A 14237-nucleotide genomic window follows, 5' to 3' on the forward strand; every position below is an offset into this window, starting at 1 on the left:
CCATTTATTATAACACATCATTGATAGTTTCAATCTTCCATTTACAAGCAGAGAAATCAATAGGTGAGTCAATATTTCTCTGTTCATTTTGTGTTATAATCTAAACTGTACAGTAACTGCAGTAACTAGAGATACTGTTCCACAGTATACGTGATGATGACTGGAAAGATGAGTAGCATTAAATTTAGAGTTAGCTTACCGAGAATAAGTCAGTATTAGACTGTACAGTAATTCTGCATTAACTATAGTAGGTTGTCAGGTAATGCTTATTTAAAAACCCCATACCATTCCATTTACAAGAGAAATTGTTGCAAATGTATAAAACAGCAGATATACAAGGAGAACACCAAACATACTTTATTAGCACAAAAAAGCAGCCATAACAAGGCACAGCAAGCAGAAACGTACATTAGCAGTCAAAGGGTTAGTGTTGCATACAAATATAGCTTTTCTTTTTTGTAGCCTTGGCAATAGCCATCAGGATGTAAAAGAACTTTCTGTAGCAGCAGGTAAGGAAACCAAGGAGCACTCACCAGTGGTACAGAGCACATTAACAAAAAGACACAAGAATGGATTTGACTAGTGCAAAATGTCTAGGACAGAACTGTAAATTCAGTTCAATACTAAGAAGCAAACACTAGGACTTGGTATTACTTCCAAAGTAGCTCACTCAATTAGTATTGCATAATATTCTAAGTGACAAAAAGGTGCTAAGTAAAGTTATTTACAGATACAACGGTTGTACAGTACCTTTTAAATCTGCAATTAGAGTTTTGGATTTTCCATTAGAAATTAACTGCACTGAAATTCTACAAATTGTACTTAAGCGATTCGCTATGAGCGTTTACAACAAAGAGCTAAACAGTGCCGTCCAAATTGTTCACTGCAGTTTAAAAATCATCTCAACATCAGCAACCACCGCTGTTATCATATATGGACTTGTTTGGGCATCTTCTAGTCTCACGTTCTTCATGGTTCACAAACGCATCATGGGCACAGGAAAAGATCCAACTTTAACTAATCAACAAGTAGACCACACATACTAACTTAAGAACTCACACACAGGACTACATTGCAGCTCTTCCCAATGTGTTTTACATTAAAGCACTCATTCAAAATAAAATGAATACCTAAGGCCTTGAAATAAATCTACTACCAACTTTATAAGCCTGAACTTCTAAAAGCAACTATTTAGAAAATCTGGTTGGCTTAACAGTACCTTTTGCAGAAGAGACAGGAGACTGACTATAAACTCTATCAACACTTAAGTGAACTGCACTCTGCCCTTGTGGCCAGAAAATTGCATTTTTCTTTTTTCTTCAAGGAAAGCAGTCTTTATTTTTTGGACTTCCAAAGCTTGACTTATAGTAACTACAAACAGCGCTACTTTTGGAAGGTTATAGAAAAATTCTTAGAAAAAATAACAATTTCAAACATTAGTCACACTGTTGAAATACTCTTCCAATATTAATAATTTGTTCTTCAGTAAGAAATAGAATTCTTCATAGCAAATGCCCCCGAGTTGCTTCACTCAATTGCAACAGTCATTACAAACCAAACCGTTCGCTCAATCGACAAAATGCCTTCGCAGACTTACTGAACACCTGTAGCTCTGTCCCCTGTTGTCTCAAATAGGCACCACATTTATCTGAGGAAGTAACAGCAGATCGCATCTGACAGATACTAACACTAAGCCTACATACTGCACTGAAAGACACCTAACACTGACACGTGTGCTTGCTATAGGTGTACTGTCTGGTGCACAGAAAAGGAGATCTAGTTAATGCCCACTGAGGGCAGGAGAGTTTACTTCGCCTTGACTGGTTCTCGTTCTAACCAGCGAACTCTAACTTTTTGCTTGTAATGATACTCTTTCAAAAAATCCTGCAACATTGATGGTAAAGGAAGCCCATCAATTCCATCATATGTAGTGCATCTACAGATTACTGCACGGCAGATATACTGCAGGCTAAAAGGGAAAGTCCTGTTTAGTGATATAGTAAGCAAGGGTTCAAAAAACATGCAAGAACTGGGATCTTTATAATGTTCCAAAAGTCCTGTTACAGTGGAGGAGTGAAATACACAAGGGTCGTGGGCGTCAAAACTAAAGTTGTGATTCCACTGTTCAATTCGGGCATGCAGGGACCTGTTGTAGCGACGGAAGCTCACAGAGAAGAGGTAGTCCTCTTGCGCAGAGTCCCTGAGCAAGAATGTGCCTTCAGGTTTCCCTTCAAGGAGCGCTTCTGCTTCGTAACGGTCCATCACTCCCCAGTAACAGGGATTCCCTGTAATCTGGAGCAAGTCGGGCACGAGGCAGTGTATGTAATCGATCTGCGTATGGACTTTCCAAGCTCCCTGTCTGCTAACGTGGGCATGGCTGTCTCCAGACACCTGACGTTGCTTCTGCCTACGTGACTGCAGACACAGGGTGGTAGTGTCCTCTTCTGAGTCACAATTAGCTTGTGGAATTGCACTACTGTCCCCACTTACTTCAGTCATTCCAGGAGCTAACTTTGGTCCCAGTTTATATAACGGATTAACCTGTGCGGTGGCTTCAAAGGTATGTATTTGTGCATTGGGCGGAGGGTCAACCCCCTCTTCAATACTGAGCCGCCTTCTCTCTCGAAGCCTATCTTCTTCATCTTCCGTGGAAACCAAGGATGGATCAAATGTATCAAAAAATGTTGAGTGTGGGCTCACAGGGGCTGTATGCTGTTTAATTAAATGCCATTTTTGGGCTAAATCTGAGCCGGCAGGAAAAGGGCATTTCTCAAGCATTAATTCAGAAAGGTGTATTTTTCTTTTATTAGAAAAGAGGGGTTTTGACTGCTTGCTATAAGTTCTCATGGGAAAACACAAGCCCACAGTGTCCTGCAACCTCTGTCTCAGAGAGCGGCTCCCCACAGTTCTGCTGGACACGCTGTCCATGTCATGCACGGAGCTTACACCATACCGCCTCTCTCTCCTTTGAAGTCCGCTTCGAGTTCTACCAAACTTTTTATCAGTATCCAATGAACTCTGTGTCTTTGTAGAACAGGAATGTTTTTTCTTCCCACCCCATGGAGCATGCCGAGAGTAGGAATCCCTTCTTGCAAGTCTCGCTCCTGGGGTGACACAGGAATCATTATCCTTTTCAATGCTTATTTCAACAATCTGAGGAATTTCAGTGGCACAGTTTTGGTTTCTCCTTGAAGAATTCTTGGAAGGGCTTAATCCCAGTTGTAAGGCAACGTTTTCTCTTAAGGGACTGCTTTGTTGCTGAGGAGCTGAGTCTCCTGTACTGATGTTTCTCTCTTTCACAGACAAACATCTATTGGAGTTCATGTCCACATTTTCACTACGGCTCCCTCCCTCGTGACCGAAGAGATTCTGACACCTGTATTTGAAGTTATTCCACATCTTCCCCACTTTATCCATTGATTATAAGATCTAAAGACAAAACAGGAAGAGGAGAAACTGGAGTTAAGGTGGTGTGTGCAAACACAACTGACAGCACCCTCACCCCCCCCCACCCCCCCCCCTGCCCCGCCATTGGAAATTTTGGTGATGCTGGTCAGGAACCCACCCCCTCCACTGCCCTGCTGAAACGAGGAGGCAGACACTCCTGGGAGCTGCTGGTAGTCCTAAGGTCGCCGGCCCTCTGGCCTCTTGCAGCACTCAGGGCACCATTAGTCAGGCCAGTCCTCACTCCCCATTTCCTTTCAGGTGGAATACCCAGCTCTCATGGGAAAAGAAACAAGCCCTCTCAATTAAACTCTGGGTTCTTTTTCCCACGCATCAACCTAATTTCATCATGACACTGATTTCTGTGTCCTTACTACAAATAATTCAGGCACTGCCTCAAGTATTACCAAGGGAAAATATGTTCTGTATTGCTGAAATGGATCTGTATTCCACTGCTCCAAAGTTGAAATCAGGACATTTGTGTAACACATCAAAATTAGTTCAAAAATCCTGAGGTAGTATTCTTCCCTACTTCACTTACAACTGCTATATTCCACTCATCTGGCAATCTAAAGCTTACAGATCAATCACTTGTGAAAATTCAGTACTTTCCCTCCCTACTCTTCAATATATTAAATTTTTTCTGTGATTTTAAAGAAGCAGTTTGAATAGAAAGGCAAATTAGGATGAAATAAAGAAAATATTTAGATTTAAATGGAAAGGTGTCTTTCAGCTTCCCAATTCTTTATTCCGGAAGAGCGTGGAAATAATAAAGTAACAGAAAAGGCTATGATACTGAAGTAATTAACAAAATAAAACAAAAAATATGCATTTTGGCATCTTTTATTTTTGCTCCTTAAAAAAAAAAAAGACTGAGAGCAGATTATTGCACTTCACAAATAAATTTATGACTCTAACACAGACTGGCTCATTCAATAAAAGTCAACATTCTAGAAGAAATAGAAAAATGTAAACTTAAAGTTCAGCTGGTTATTTGTCACAACAGAACAGCAGATTTAAAAAAAAAAAACAAAACAAACATCTCTCTTTCTATTTTGCCATTTAATAAGTATGGCACTTCCCCTCCTCCCCCAATTTTTTGTTCATATTTATTATCTCATCATGAACTACTTTTCAGTTTAGAATCAGTACTGGAAAACTGTGGATTTTTTTTTTTTTTTTAACAGCGATGGGAGGCATTAGAGCTGATTCTCCCATTGCTGTGACTAATATTCTTTGTGATAAATACTTGGATTTTCAAGACATTGACTAGGGTTAAGACAACAGTAAAAAATAAACTTTATGTATTTCGTTTTAGTTTCTTATGGAAAGGGCTCCTGGACTAATGATAATGCCAACATAGAGAATTTACATCTATGAAATCATAAAATACACCTTCAGATTATTCTTCATTACAAGCATACTGCTAGGTATATAGGAGTTTGCATGGTAGGTGGTATATATATTCTATATATATATATATATATATACACACACACACACACATACATATACATGGTAGGTGGTATATATATGGTATATATACCATATATATATATAAAATATATATTCTACTATAATCTGTTTATGAAATAAAGAGAGTACTGAAATAAAGCAGGTCAAATGAATTTTCTGGTTTCCCAGTGCACAGAAATGTTTACACTACACTGTGGTCTATTAAGTGTTCAATAGTAGAAGGTCTAAAAAAAAAGAAACCCAATGTATATACCTTATTAAAAAATGCTTTATTGCTAAAAAATGCTAACCAGTTTTCAGTAAGTTGCAATCACCATAGATCACCATAACAAATACAATAGCAATAATAATAATGAAAAAGCTTTAAATATTCCAAGAATTACCAAATGGGCACAGAGACATTAAATGAGCAAATGCTGCTGGAAATAACAGCACCGACAGACATGCTGGACAATACCTCAGACCTTCAAGCTAAAACAAGCAGTATCTGCGAGGTGCAATAAAGTGGAATGTGATAAAATGAAGTGTCCTGCAGTCTCAAAGTACAAGGTTCTGCACAGACAGTAGCAATGCCTGCCACTCCTTTCCATCTTTGATTCTACTCCCAAGGACTGAAAGAAAATAAGTTCAGTATCCCAGCAATTTCCCGTCTCCTGTCATGGGACCTGGGCCTTCTTTTTATATTCATTGTGTCCTTTCCATGTCCTTCCCAGTGCCCCCGTCCCCCCCTCCTGAAAGTCCTTTTGTTAGACAGTAGACCTCTTAGATTCATCTTCTGATTGTATAGATTTTCTTCTCAATATGGCATTTTCCCTTTTCTACTGTCTGGAAGATTTCTTTGGTATCACTTCACAACACTTCTGCTGCAGTTAGAATGTTTCCTATCACAGCTTTAATTTCTAAGACTGTTTTCTTATTCTCTGAATGTCCTTTTTAATAACATCCTATTCTAGTTTCTTGGATGAATATCACAATTCTCAGAGGATACACATTTTTCAAATGTTTTGTTCTTTTTTTTTAACATTTATATATTTTTATCTGTTTCTTCCTTTTTTCTCCTTAAATCTTTAGGGGTTTTTTTGTTTTTGTTACTGTTTTTTAAGAGGCTTTCCACAAGGGTCTGATGAGCCCCAGCCTTCCATCACAGCTGATCAGAAGCTCTGTCTGCATGGATGCACAGGTGGTTGGGTAAGGTAATTGTCAATTGGCTGGCTTTCCCACAAGATGATGAGAGGCAGTGAGTTGTTTTTTTATTAGGAAATCCACAAAAGTCAGGATCTGTAAGTCTTAACTCCTGGATTTTTTTTTTTTTTAAAGATTTCATTTATTTATTCATGAGAGACACACACAGAGAGAGAGAGAGACTGGCAGAGGCAGAGGGAGAAGCAGGCTCCCTGCTGAGCAGGGAGCCCAATGGGGAACTCCATCCCAGGATCCTGGGATCATGACCTGAGCTGAAGGCAGAAGCTTAACCGACTGAGTCACTCAGGCGCCCCTCTCCTGGCGGTTTATCCCAGAGGGAAACATTCCAATTTCTTCTCTGGGCCATACAGTTGACTGCCATGTTCTGAGAAGAGGGCAAGGGGAATGGTAGGGTTTTAACCACAACATTTCAGACTTTTGCTTAGTTTCTATTTTTCAAAAGGTGTCCTTATTTTCAAAAGATACCCCACCTCAAGCTCTGACTGACCCCCCTAGATAAATTTCTCCAAGCTCCACCTTTAGTTTTATCCAAGGTAAAAGAGCAACAGTCAGGATCCTGAGCATACAGACTGAACAAGCATCCCAGTGTTCAGCTTTATACTTCACCTTCACCTTCTGAACGAACCGGTTCCTCTCATGTCTGAGCCAGCAATATAAACTGCTTTGCCTCCTTCTAACATCCTCATTTGCAAGCATTTATATCGTTTTCTCCATTCTGTTAATTTCTAGCTACCTGCCTCTACCAAAAATTTGTTAACCCATTAGGCTTACTTCTTGTGGGTTTATGCTTTGTATTTTTTTTTATTCCTTTAATGTTAGTGGGGTTCCAGGAATAAATAGAGTTAAAATGCCAATTGTCAATGGGGCATTTAACTGGAAAGTCCCCTTTTCACTGTTAAAGAGAGTGAATAGTACACCACACAGAACTGCCCCCCCCCCCCCCGCGCCCCCATGAGTGATTCTTTCCAAATGGAGAAATACCAATTTCCCCCTCTGGGGGGGAGGGATCCACACAATAAACACTGGCTACATAATAAATCACCTGGAAGGCTTCTGAAACTACCTGATACACAAGCCCCTTCCAAGAGACTGTGATTTCACTAGTCTGGAGATGGGTCTGGACACTGCTGTTTGTTTTTTGTTTTTTTGTTTTTGTTTTTTTAAATAAGCTCTTCGGGGATTCTACAGTAGAGAAGGAAAACCGCTGACTAAGGATACTCCAGCCACGGTCTCCAATGGTAGCTCTGAAAGAGAGAAGTAAAAAGGACACTGCTCCAGGGCAGTTGGCAGGATGTGAGTAGTTCTAAATAAACTACCTACCACAATCTCATCACTGTTTCTCTTGGTCTTATTTTTGCCATGTACCCAAGAGGCCTGCAGAGTCTTAAGAAAGACTGTCTATAGCAGTGCTTCTACAACCATCCAGAATGAAGAGGCAAGTTTTTTTTTAATTTCGCAGACCAATTCTTTTGTAAGACAAGTATAAATTATTAGGAAAAATGAAATGTAAAAAAAGACATTGAAATATAAGTGCCAATTTTCTTATTAGACTGAACAGAACTAAAATAACTAACCAATAGCTATAAAATATTTTAAATGCTTCCTTTTAATTACTATACTTAATTTGTCAGAGACTGGCAACAAACTGTACACGTTCATGGCCCTTGTTTTGAATAGCTCTCATCTGGAGCATGCTATCCAATACATGTGGTCACTGAGCCCCTGAAATGTGGCTTGTGCCACATACTGAAATGACTAATAGTTTGTATATAATTGGCTAAATACATTATTAAAATTAATTTCTCTGCTTTTTACTTTTTAAATGTGGCTACTAAAAGATTAAAAATTACATGTATGGTTCAAATTGTATTTCTATTGGCCAGTACTGATCTAGAGCAGGGGTCAACAGACCATAGCCCAAGTGGACAGATCTGGCTTACGGCCTGTTTCTGTACAGACCCCAGCCAAGAATGGTTTTTACATTTTTAAAGGGATTAAAAAAAAACAAAAACAAGCAACCCACAAAGAACATTCGACAGAGACCACATGTAGCCTGCAAAGCCTAAAATATTTTCTATCTGGCCTCTTACAGAGGAAAGTTTGCTGGCCCTAGTCTAAAGTATGTAAGATTATAAACCATACCACTGTAGACACCAGAAGCCTCTCTTCTTCACGTTTATAAGATAAATTCCAGGGCAATTTACAGATATTTGATAAGCAGATCATACCTGAAAGATGACTGTTTTGTATTAGTTGTATTAGTTGTATAAACAAGTGGGACCTGCAGAAAACACGTGTATGTGCCAGGTTACAGAAGGCAGTTTCTGACTCTGAACCTGTGGTGCAGTTTCACAGAGCATGAAATTCCGTGTATTCTCCAATCCTCATCTCTGCTGTGAGATTACATTGTGACAATATATTCTAATTTAAAGAAGGACTATTATGCTTCCACATCCCTTGAGGACAGAAAGCTGCCTTTTCTTGATGTGGGGAATGCAATGTGGGTGGCTGTGATACTGCAAAGAAGAAAACACTGACACAATTCACAGAAAAGTCCGAGTAAGAAGAATCAGGAAGGCACTTCCACGATCTTAATATTTATAATGTCAGTTTTGAGGTTCTTTGGTTTGGTTTGTCATTAAATTTTTGGAAAGCATATTCAGCTGAAACCTTTTGAGACCTAACTTACAAGTCTAGTACTTTAGGGTTTTATATGAAGTCACACAAGACTTAAAAAAGTGTTAAATTTCAAAGGTACTGATTCTAGAATATAGGTGCAACAACCATTACCAGCTTTCACATTTCTACACTGGCACAGCTAGCCTTAAAACTATTCAAAGCAAATTTCTAAAAAGTCATTGCTTCCTCCAAGGACTATCATAATTTAAAACTGGTTTTATAACTGTTATAAGTTGAAGAGTTTTTGTTGAAAAATAATACCTGACAGGATAAGCTACAAATCAAAATTATGGAAAATTAGAGGTCAAATTCCATTACTACAAAAATTTACATATATAAAAAAAATAAGGACTATAGGCAATGGCCCTCTTCATGCCAAGTAGTATCTTTTACAAAATTTCCACAGAAAAAAATTAATTGAAACAGTTCCTGGGGTTCATTTCAATGGGACTTAATCCAAACTTTATTAGAAATCAATTAAATTCAACAAGTTTTAAGACTACATGGCCTGCCACAGTCGTAAAGAGGAGGACTGTAACCCAACCCACAGCCCTCTTCTCCTCTGAGTCCATCTTAATTATTCAGTCATGGTAATTCCTGTCCAGTGAAAAGTCTCAGTCACACAGACACATGGATTGATTAAAGTCTTTCTGCGCCAACTTCAGTCAGGTATGAGAGGCAGTTTAGGAGATACAAGTTTTAATTGATATTTTGGTGGTACTTTCAATAATTTTTAGAAAGAGATAATATAATGTTTTAATATTAAGAGTGAGCCAGAAATCCAGGGATGCATGGTTGTCATAGCTATAGTCCCTTAAAGAATCTGAGAACCACTTGGGCTTTTCAAAATGTTATTTTAGGGCGCCTGGGTGGCTCAGTGGGTTAAAGCCTCTGCCTTCAGCTCGGGTCATGGGATCAAATCCCACATTGGGCTCTCTGCTCAGTGGGGAGCCTGCTCCCCCCCCACCCCCGCCGCCTGCCTCTCTGCATATTTGTGATCTCTGTCAAATAAATAAATAAAATCTTTTAAAAAATGTTATTTTATTTATTGATTTATTTATTGACTTATTGGCAGGGGGTAGAGAGGAAAAGGGAAGGGAGGGGAGGGGGAGGAGAGGGAGAGAGAGAATCTCAAGAAGGCTCCACACACAGCATGGAGCCCAACACAGAGCTTGATCTCACAACTCTGAGAACATGACCTGAGCATGAGGAATTGGACACTTAATTCAATGAGCCACCCAGATGCCCCCAAAATGTTATTTAACTGTTACTTATACACTCTATTGTGACATGGTCTGTATTATCTAACTGGATGCGTATTTACTTTTTATACTGCTATCTAATATTATGTTCAACTGTATAAAATTACTGTCTTGTGGGTAATAAATGGTCACATAATTTACTTCATATAGTTTATACTTTTACAATACACACAATATATTAATACAGTAGACCATGTACATGTGCACTCAAAAAAGGTGAGGCCCAATGATCTACTACACCCAGATATTCCTGTTCTCATGAGTTGAGTTATACTTTTACTGAGTTAGTTATGTTAGCTTCCAAAACAGTTCATGTTATTTATACTTATTATTATGTGATTTGTTAATCAACCTAATGAAATGTGGAGGAGTGGGAGACTGTGATGAATGACTGAAATAGTGAATAAAAAGGGAGATATCCATTATATGTTAAAGACAAAAAATAAAATTAAGTAAAATAAGAGAGAAAAAAAAGGGCAATACCCCTGTTGAATTAGGTATAAGCAAGAAAACAGTAAAACAAAACAAAAAAAATCCCAATTAGAAAAAATATTGCAAGGAATACTACCAGGAATTCTTAAGTCAGAATGCATCATAAGAGTTTGAATCTTTGTTCTACTTAAAGAACCCAAACTGGAAATCTTAGATGATACATTGTGGGTGTGGTTTCTACAAGGAAAGCAATATACAACAGCAACTAGTGAGCCTACTCTCAAAGAAAAGATCTTGGCTCCTTAATAAAAAATCTGACAAATGAATATGCAGTCTTATTCTTGAAGTTAGAGTAAAATATTTAAGGTATATATCTCTTTTTCTATGTCCCTTCTTGCTTTATTAGACTTTGCAGACTACTGGTCTTGATTGAATCAGATAAGAGGTCTTCCTCAATAACCATTTAATTAAAATTTACAGTAGTGCCAGCAGGGTGTAGTAAAAAGTCCTAGAAGTACAGAGACATGACCTAGTTTAAGGGATGGTGAGCAAAGATGACCTCTCTCTGAGGAGGTGAGATTTCAAAATTCTGTCCTGAAGGATGAATTAGGACTGTGTTTTACAGGCAGAGGGAACAGCATTGCCAACAAGCCCAGGCAGGAATGGGCATAGCCTGAATAATGGCTAAATGAACAGAGACTAGCAAGTGAATGGAAGAATGCACAGGTGAGGCTGAAGGGGTAAGCTCTGGAATCCAGGATCAGAGAACAAGACAGAATGCTATTGCTGCCCTGAAGACTACTGCAGCGTGTACGTAAGAGCTCGACTGGATAGTGAAAGTGAAAATGGATATGGAATGTTAAAAGAAGTCAAATCTATACATTAATGATTGACTGGAAACTGAGGAATGAAGAAGAGAGGGGTGTCAAAAAAAAAAAAAACCCTGCCAAGTGTCTGGCTTGGGAAAATGGGTGAATGAACATGCTATTTCAGAGACAGGAAACACAACAGACAGAGCAATTTGGGAAGTGAGGGGTTGGAGAAAGTAACTATTTTCAAGTTAGGAAATGCTGCAGTTGAGACCGTCATTGCGATATCTAAGCGAAGCCTCACTGGCCCATTAGCGTAGATTCATATAATGGATTACTACATAGTAGGCATGACCAACTACAGCTGTTTGCATCTACATGTGAATCTCAAAAGCAAAATGCTTAGAGAAAGAAACAATATAGTTGATATGTACATTATGAACCAATTTACATTTTTTAAAAAAGGATTTTATTTGTTTATTTGAGAGAGAGCATGAGCAGGGGGAGAGGCAGACAGGGAGCAGAGGGAGAGAGAGACAAGCAGACCCCCTCACTGAGCAGGAAGCCCCGTGCGGGGCTTGATACCATGACCTGGAGATCACACCCTGAGCTGAAGTCAGATGCTTAAATGACGGAGCCACCCAGGTGCCCCTGAATTAATTTACCTTTTAATCAGGCAACTCCCTGTCTTTAGGCATACATGCATAAATAATAAAAATGTAAAAACCAAGAAAATGGCTTCCTATTGAAGGGAAGGATAAAGAATTAGGAAGAGGCACTCAGGAAGCTTCTAAAACACTGAGGGAGGCGGTGTACCTGGCTGGGTCAGTAGGTGAAGTATGCAACTCTTGATCTCAGGGTCATGAGTCCAAAACCTTGTGCTGGGCATAGAGCCTACTTAAAAAAATAAAAGAATAAAAAATAAAATAATAAATAAAAAATAAAACACTGGTAATTTTCTATTTCTTAGCCTGGGTGATAGGTACGTGGTTTCACTTATTAACTATTCTTTAGACTGATTTACGTTTTATTCATTCTTTTCTGTGCATGACACACTGCATAATAAGAAAAATTTAAATTATGCAGGTCACATTTTGACCACAATGGGAATAACCAAATATTAAACAAAACAACCACTAGGAAAATATAAAGCTCACAACTCAAGTAAAAGAGGGATCCAAAACTGCAAAGTATAGGCCATTTAGAAAACTACATATTCATATATTGGGGATTTTTTTTCTACATGTCAATTTGGTGATCTTTATTAAAATGATTACTTTAAATTTGGCAATTACATATTCTACACTAGATGGTTACCCCAAAGCAGGCAAAGTTAACAACAACACAAAAACCCAACAATAGAACAAAATTTTAAAGAGATTTCTCCAATGTGGTAGAGGGGTCAGCAATCTTTTTCTAAGATCTATGATAACTTTTATAACTATCATAGATTTCTAAGATTTTTTCTAAGTGTTTTAGGCTTTCCAGGCCATTCGTTCTCTATGGCATCTACTGAACTCTGCCATTTTAGCCTCAACACAGCCACAGAAAATAAGTACATGAGTAAGTATGACTGCATGTCAATAAAACTTTATTTGTGGTTAGTGAAATTCAAATTTCATGTAATTTTCACTTGCTTTTTTTTTTTTTAAGATTTTATTTATTCATTTGACAGACAGAGATCACAAGTAGGCAGAGAGGCAGGCAGAGAGAGAGGAAGGGAAGCAGGCTCCCTGCTGAGCAGAGCCCAAAGCAGGGCTTGATCCCAGGACCCTAAGATCATGACCTGAGCTGAAGGCAGAGGCTTTAACCTACTGAGCCATCTAGGCGCCCCTAATTTTCACTTGTTACACAATTCCTTTCTTCTGATTTTTTTTCAACCATTTAAAAATATAAAATCATCCTTACCTCACTGGCTATACAAAAACAAGTGGCAAGCCAGATCTAGCCTCTAGGTCATTGTTTACCAACTTCTGATATAACACATTATAACACTTGATATTACATTTACTAAAACTAGTGGTCATTCATTCTATGGAACAATTTAGGGAAACAACAGTCTAAGAAGATCATTTTAAGTATGTAATGATAAAGGTATATGGTTGGTTCCTAGAGCATAACAGTGGAGTAAGTACAAACTATTTCTTGTAAAAATGAAACACATACATATTATGAAAGAGTTGAAACACTACATAAACTACTGAAAAGTCTAATCTCACCTTAAGTTCCATGGCCCCCGCCCCAAGAGAGGACCACTGTTATCTGTTAGTATGTGTTCTCTCTCTCTCTCTTTTTTTTTTAAGTTTTATTTATTTGAGAGAGAAAGTGAGAGAGCGAGCAAGCACATGTGGGGATGATAGGGGAAAAGCAGAGGGAGAGGGAGAAGAGGACTCCCAACTGAGCAGGGGGCCAATGCTCCATCCTAGGACCCTGGGACCATGACCTGAGCCAAAGGCGGATGCTTAACCAACTGAACCACACAGGCACCCTAGTATGTGTTCTCTTTTATGCAAGAGGCTGTACATAAGATTCTTTTACAATTAAAAAAACTTCTTCGTCTTTATGGCTATATCCCTCCCCATTTCTTGAAAAATGCATTTTTTAAAAAAATTAGCTATGTCAGAGATAGGATCAGATAAGTAAAAGAGAAAAATGCCTGGCAGCTATGTTTTTTAAACTGACAAATCCAAGAGTCTTTGAAGTAAGCAATCAAACAAACATAAAAAGCCAAAACCAACAACAGGCAAACATCTAGAAAGCTGAAAACAATAATAATAATGATGATGACACTGATGGGCTGAGGATATGATTTCCATTACTGAATGCTAACCATGTGCCAGGCACTGACATAAAATTTTTACTTCTTCCTACAGCCCTGTTAGTAAAAATGCTCTCAATTTTATAGATGTAGAAATTAATACAACTGAGAGAT

The 14237-nt window shown here is 38.4% G+C and overlaps 1 protein-coding gene across 1 annotated transcript in view; it reads right to left on the bottom strand.

Moving 5' to 3' along the window:
- Positions 1 to 340: 340 nt before the first annotated feature.
- Positions 341 to 14237, bottom strand: part of SOCS5 (suppressor of cytokine signaling 5) — a 61790-nt gene continuing 47893 nt past the window's right edge. Inside the window, exon 2 of the mRNA XM_080814088.1 lies at positions 341 to 3429. Coding sequence (XP_080670214.1) covers positions 1807 to 3417 — 1611 coding nt within the window. The 5' untranslated portion in view covers positions 3418 to 3429 and the 3' untranslated portion in view covers positions 341 to 1806. The remainder of the gene's footprint in view (positions 3430 to 14237) is intronic.

This window comes from Martes martes, assembly GCF_963455335.1.
Source record: "Martes martes genome assembly, chromosome: 9".
In the NCBI taxonomy this organism is placed as follows: Eukaryota; Metazoa; Chordata; class Mammalia; order Carnivora; family Mustelidae; genus Martes; species Martes martes.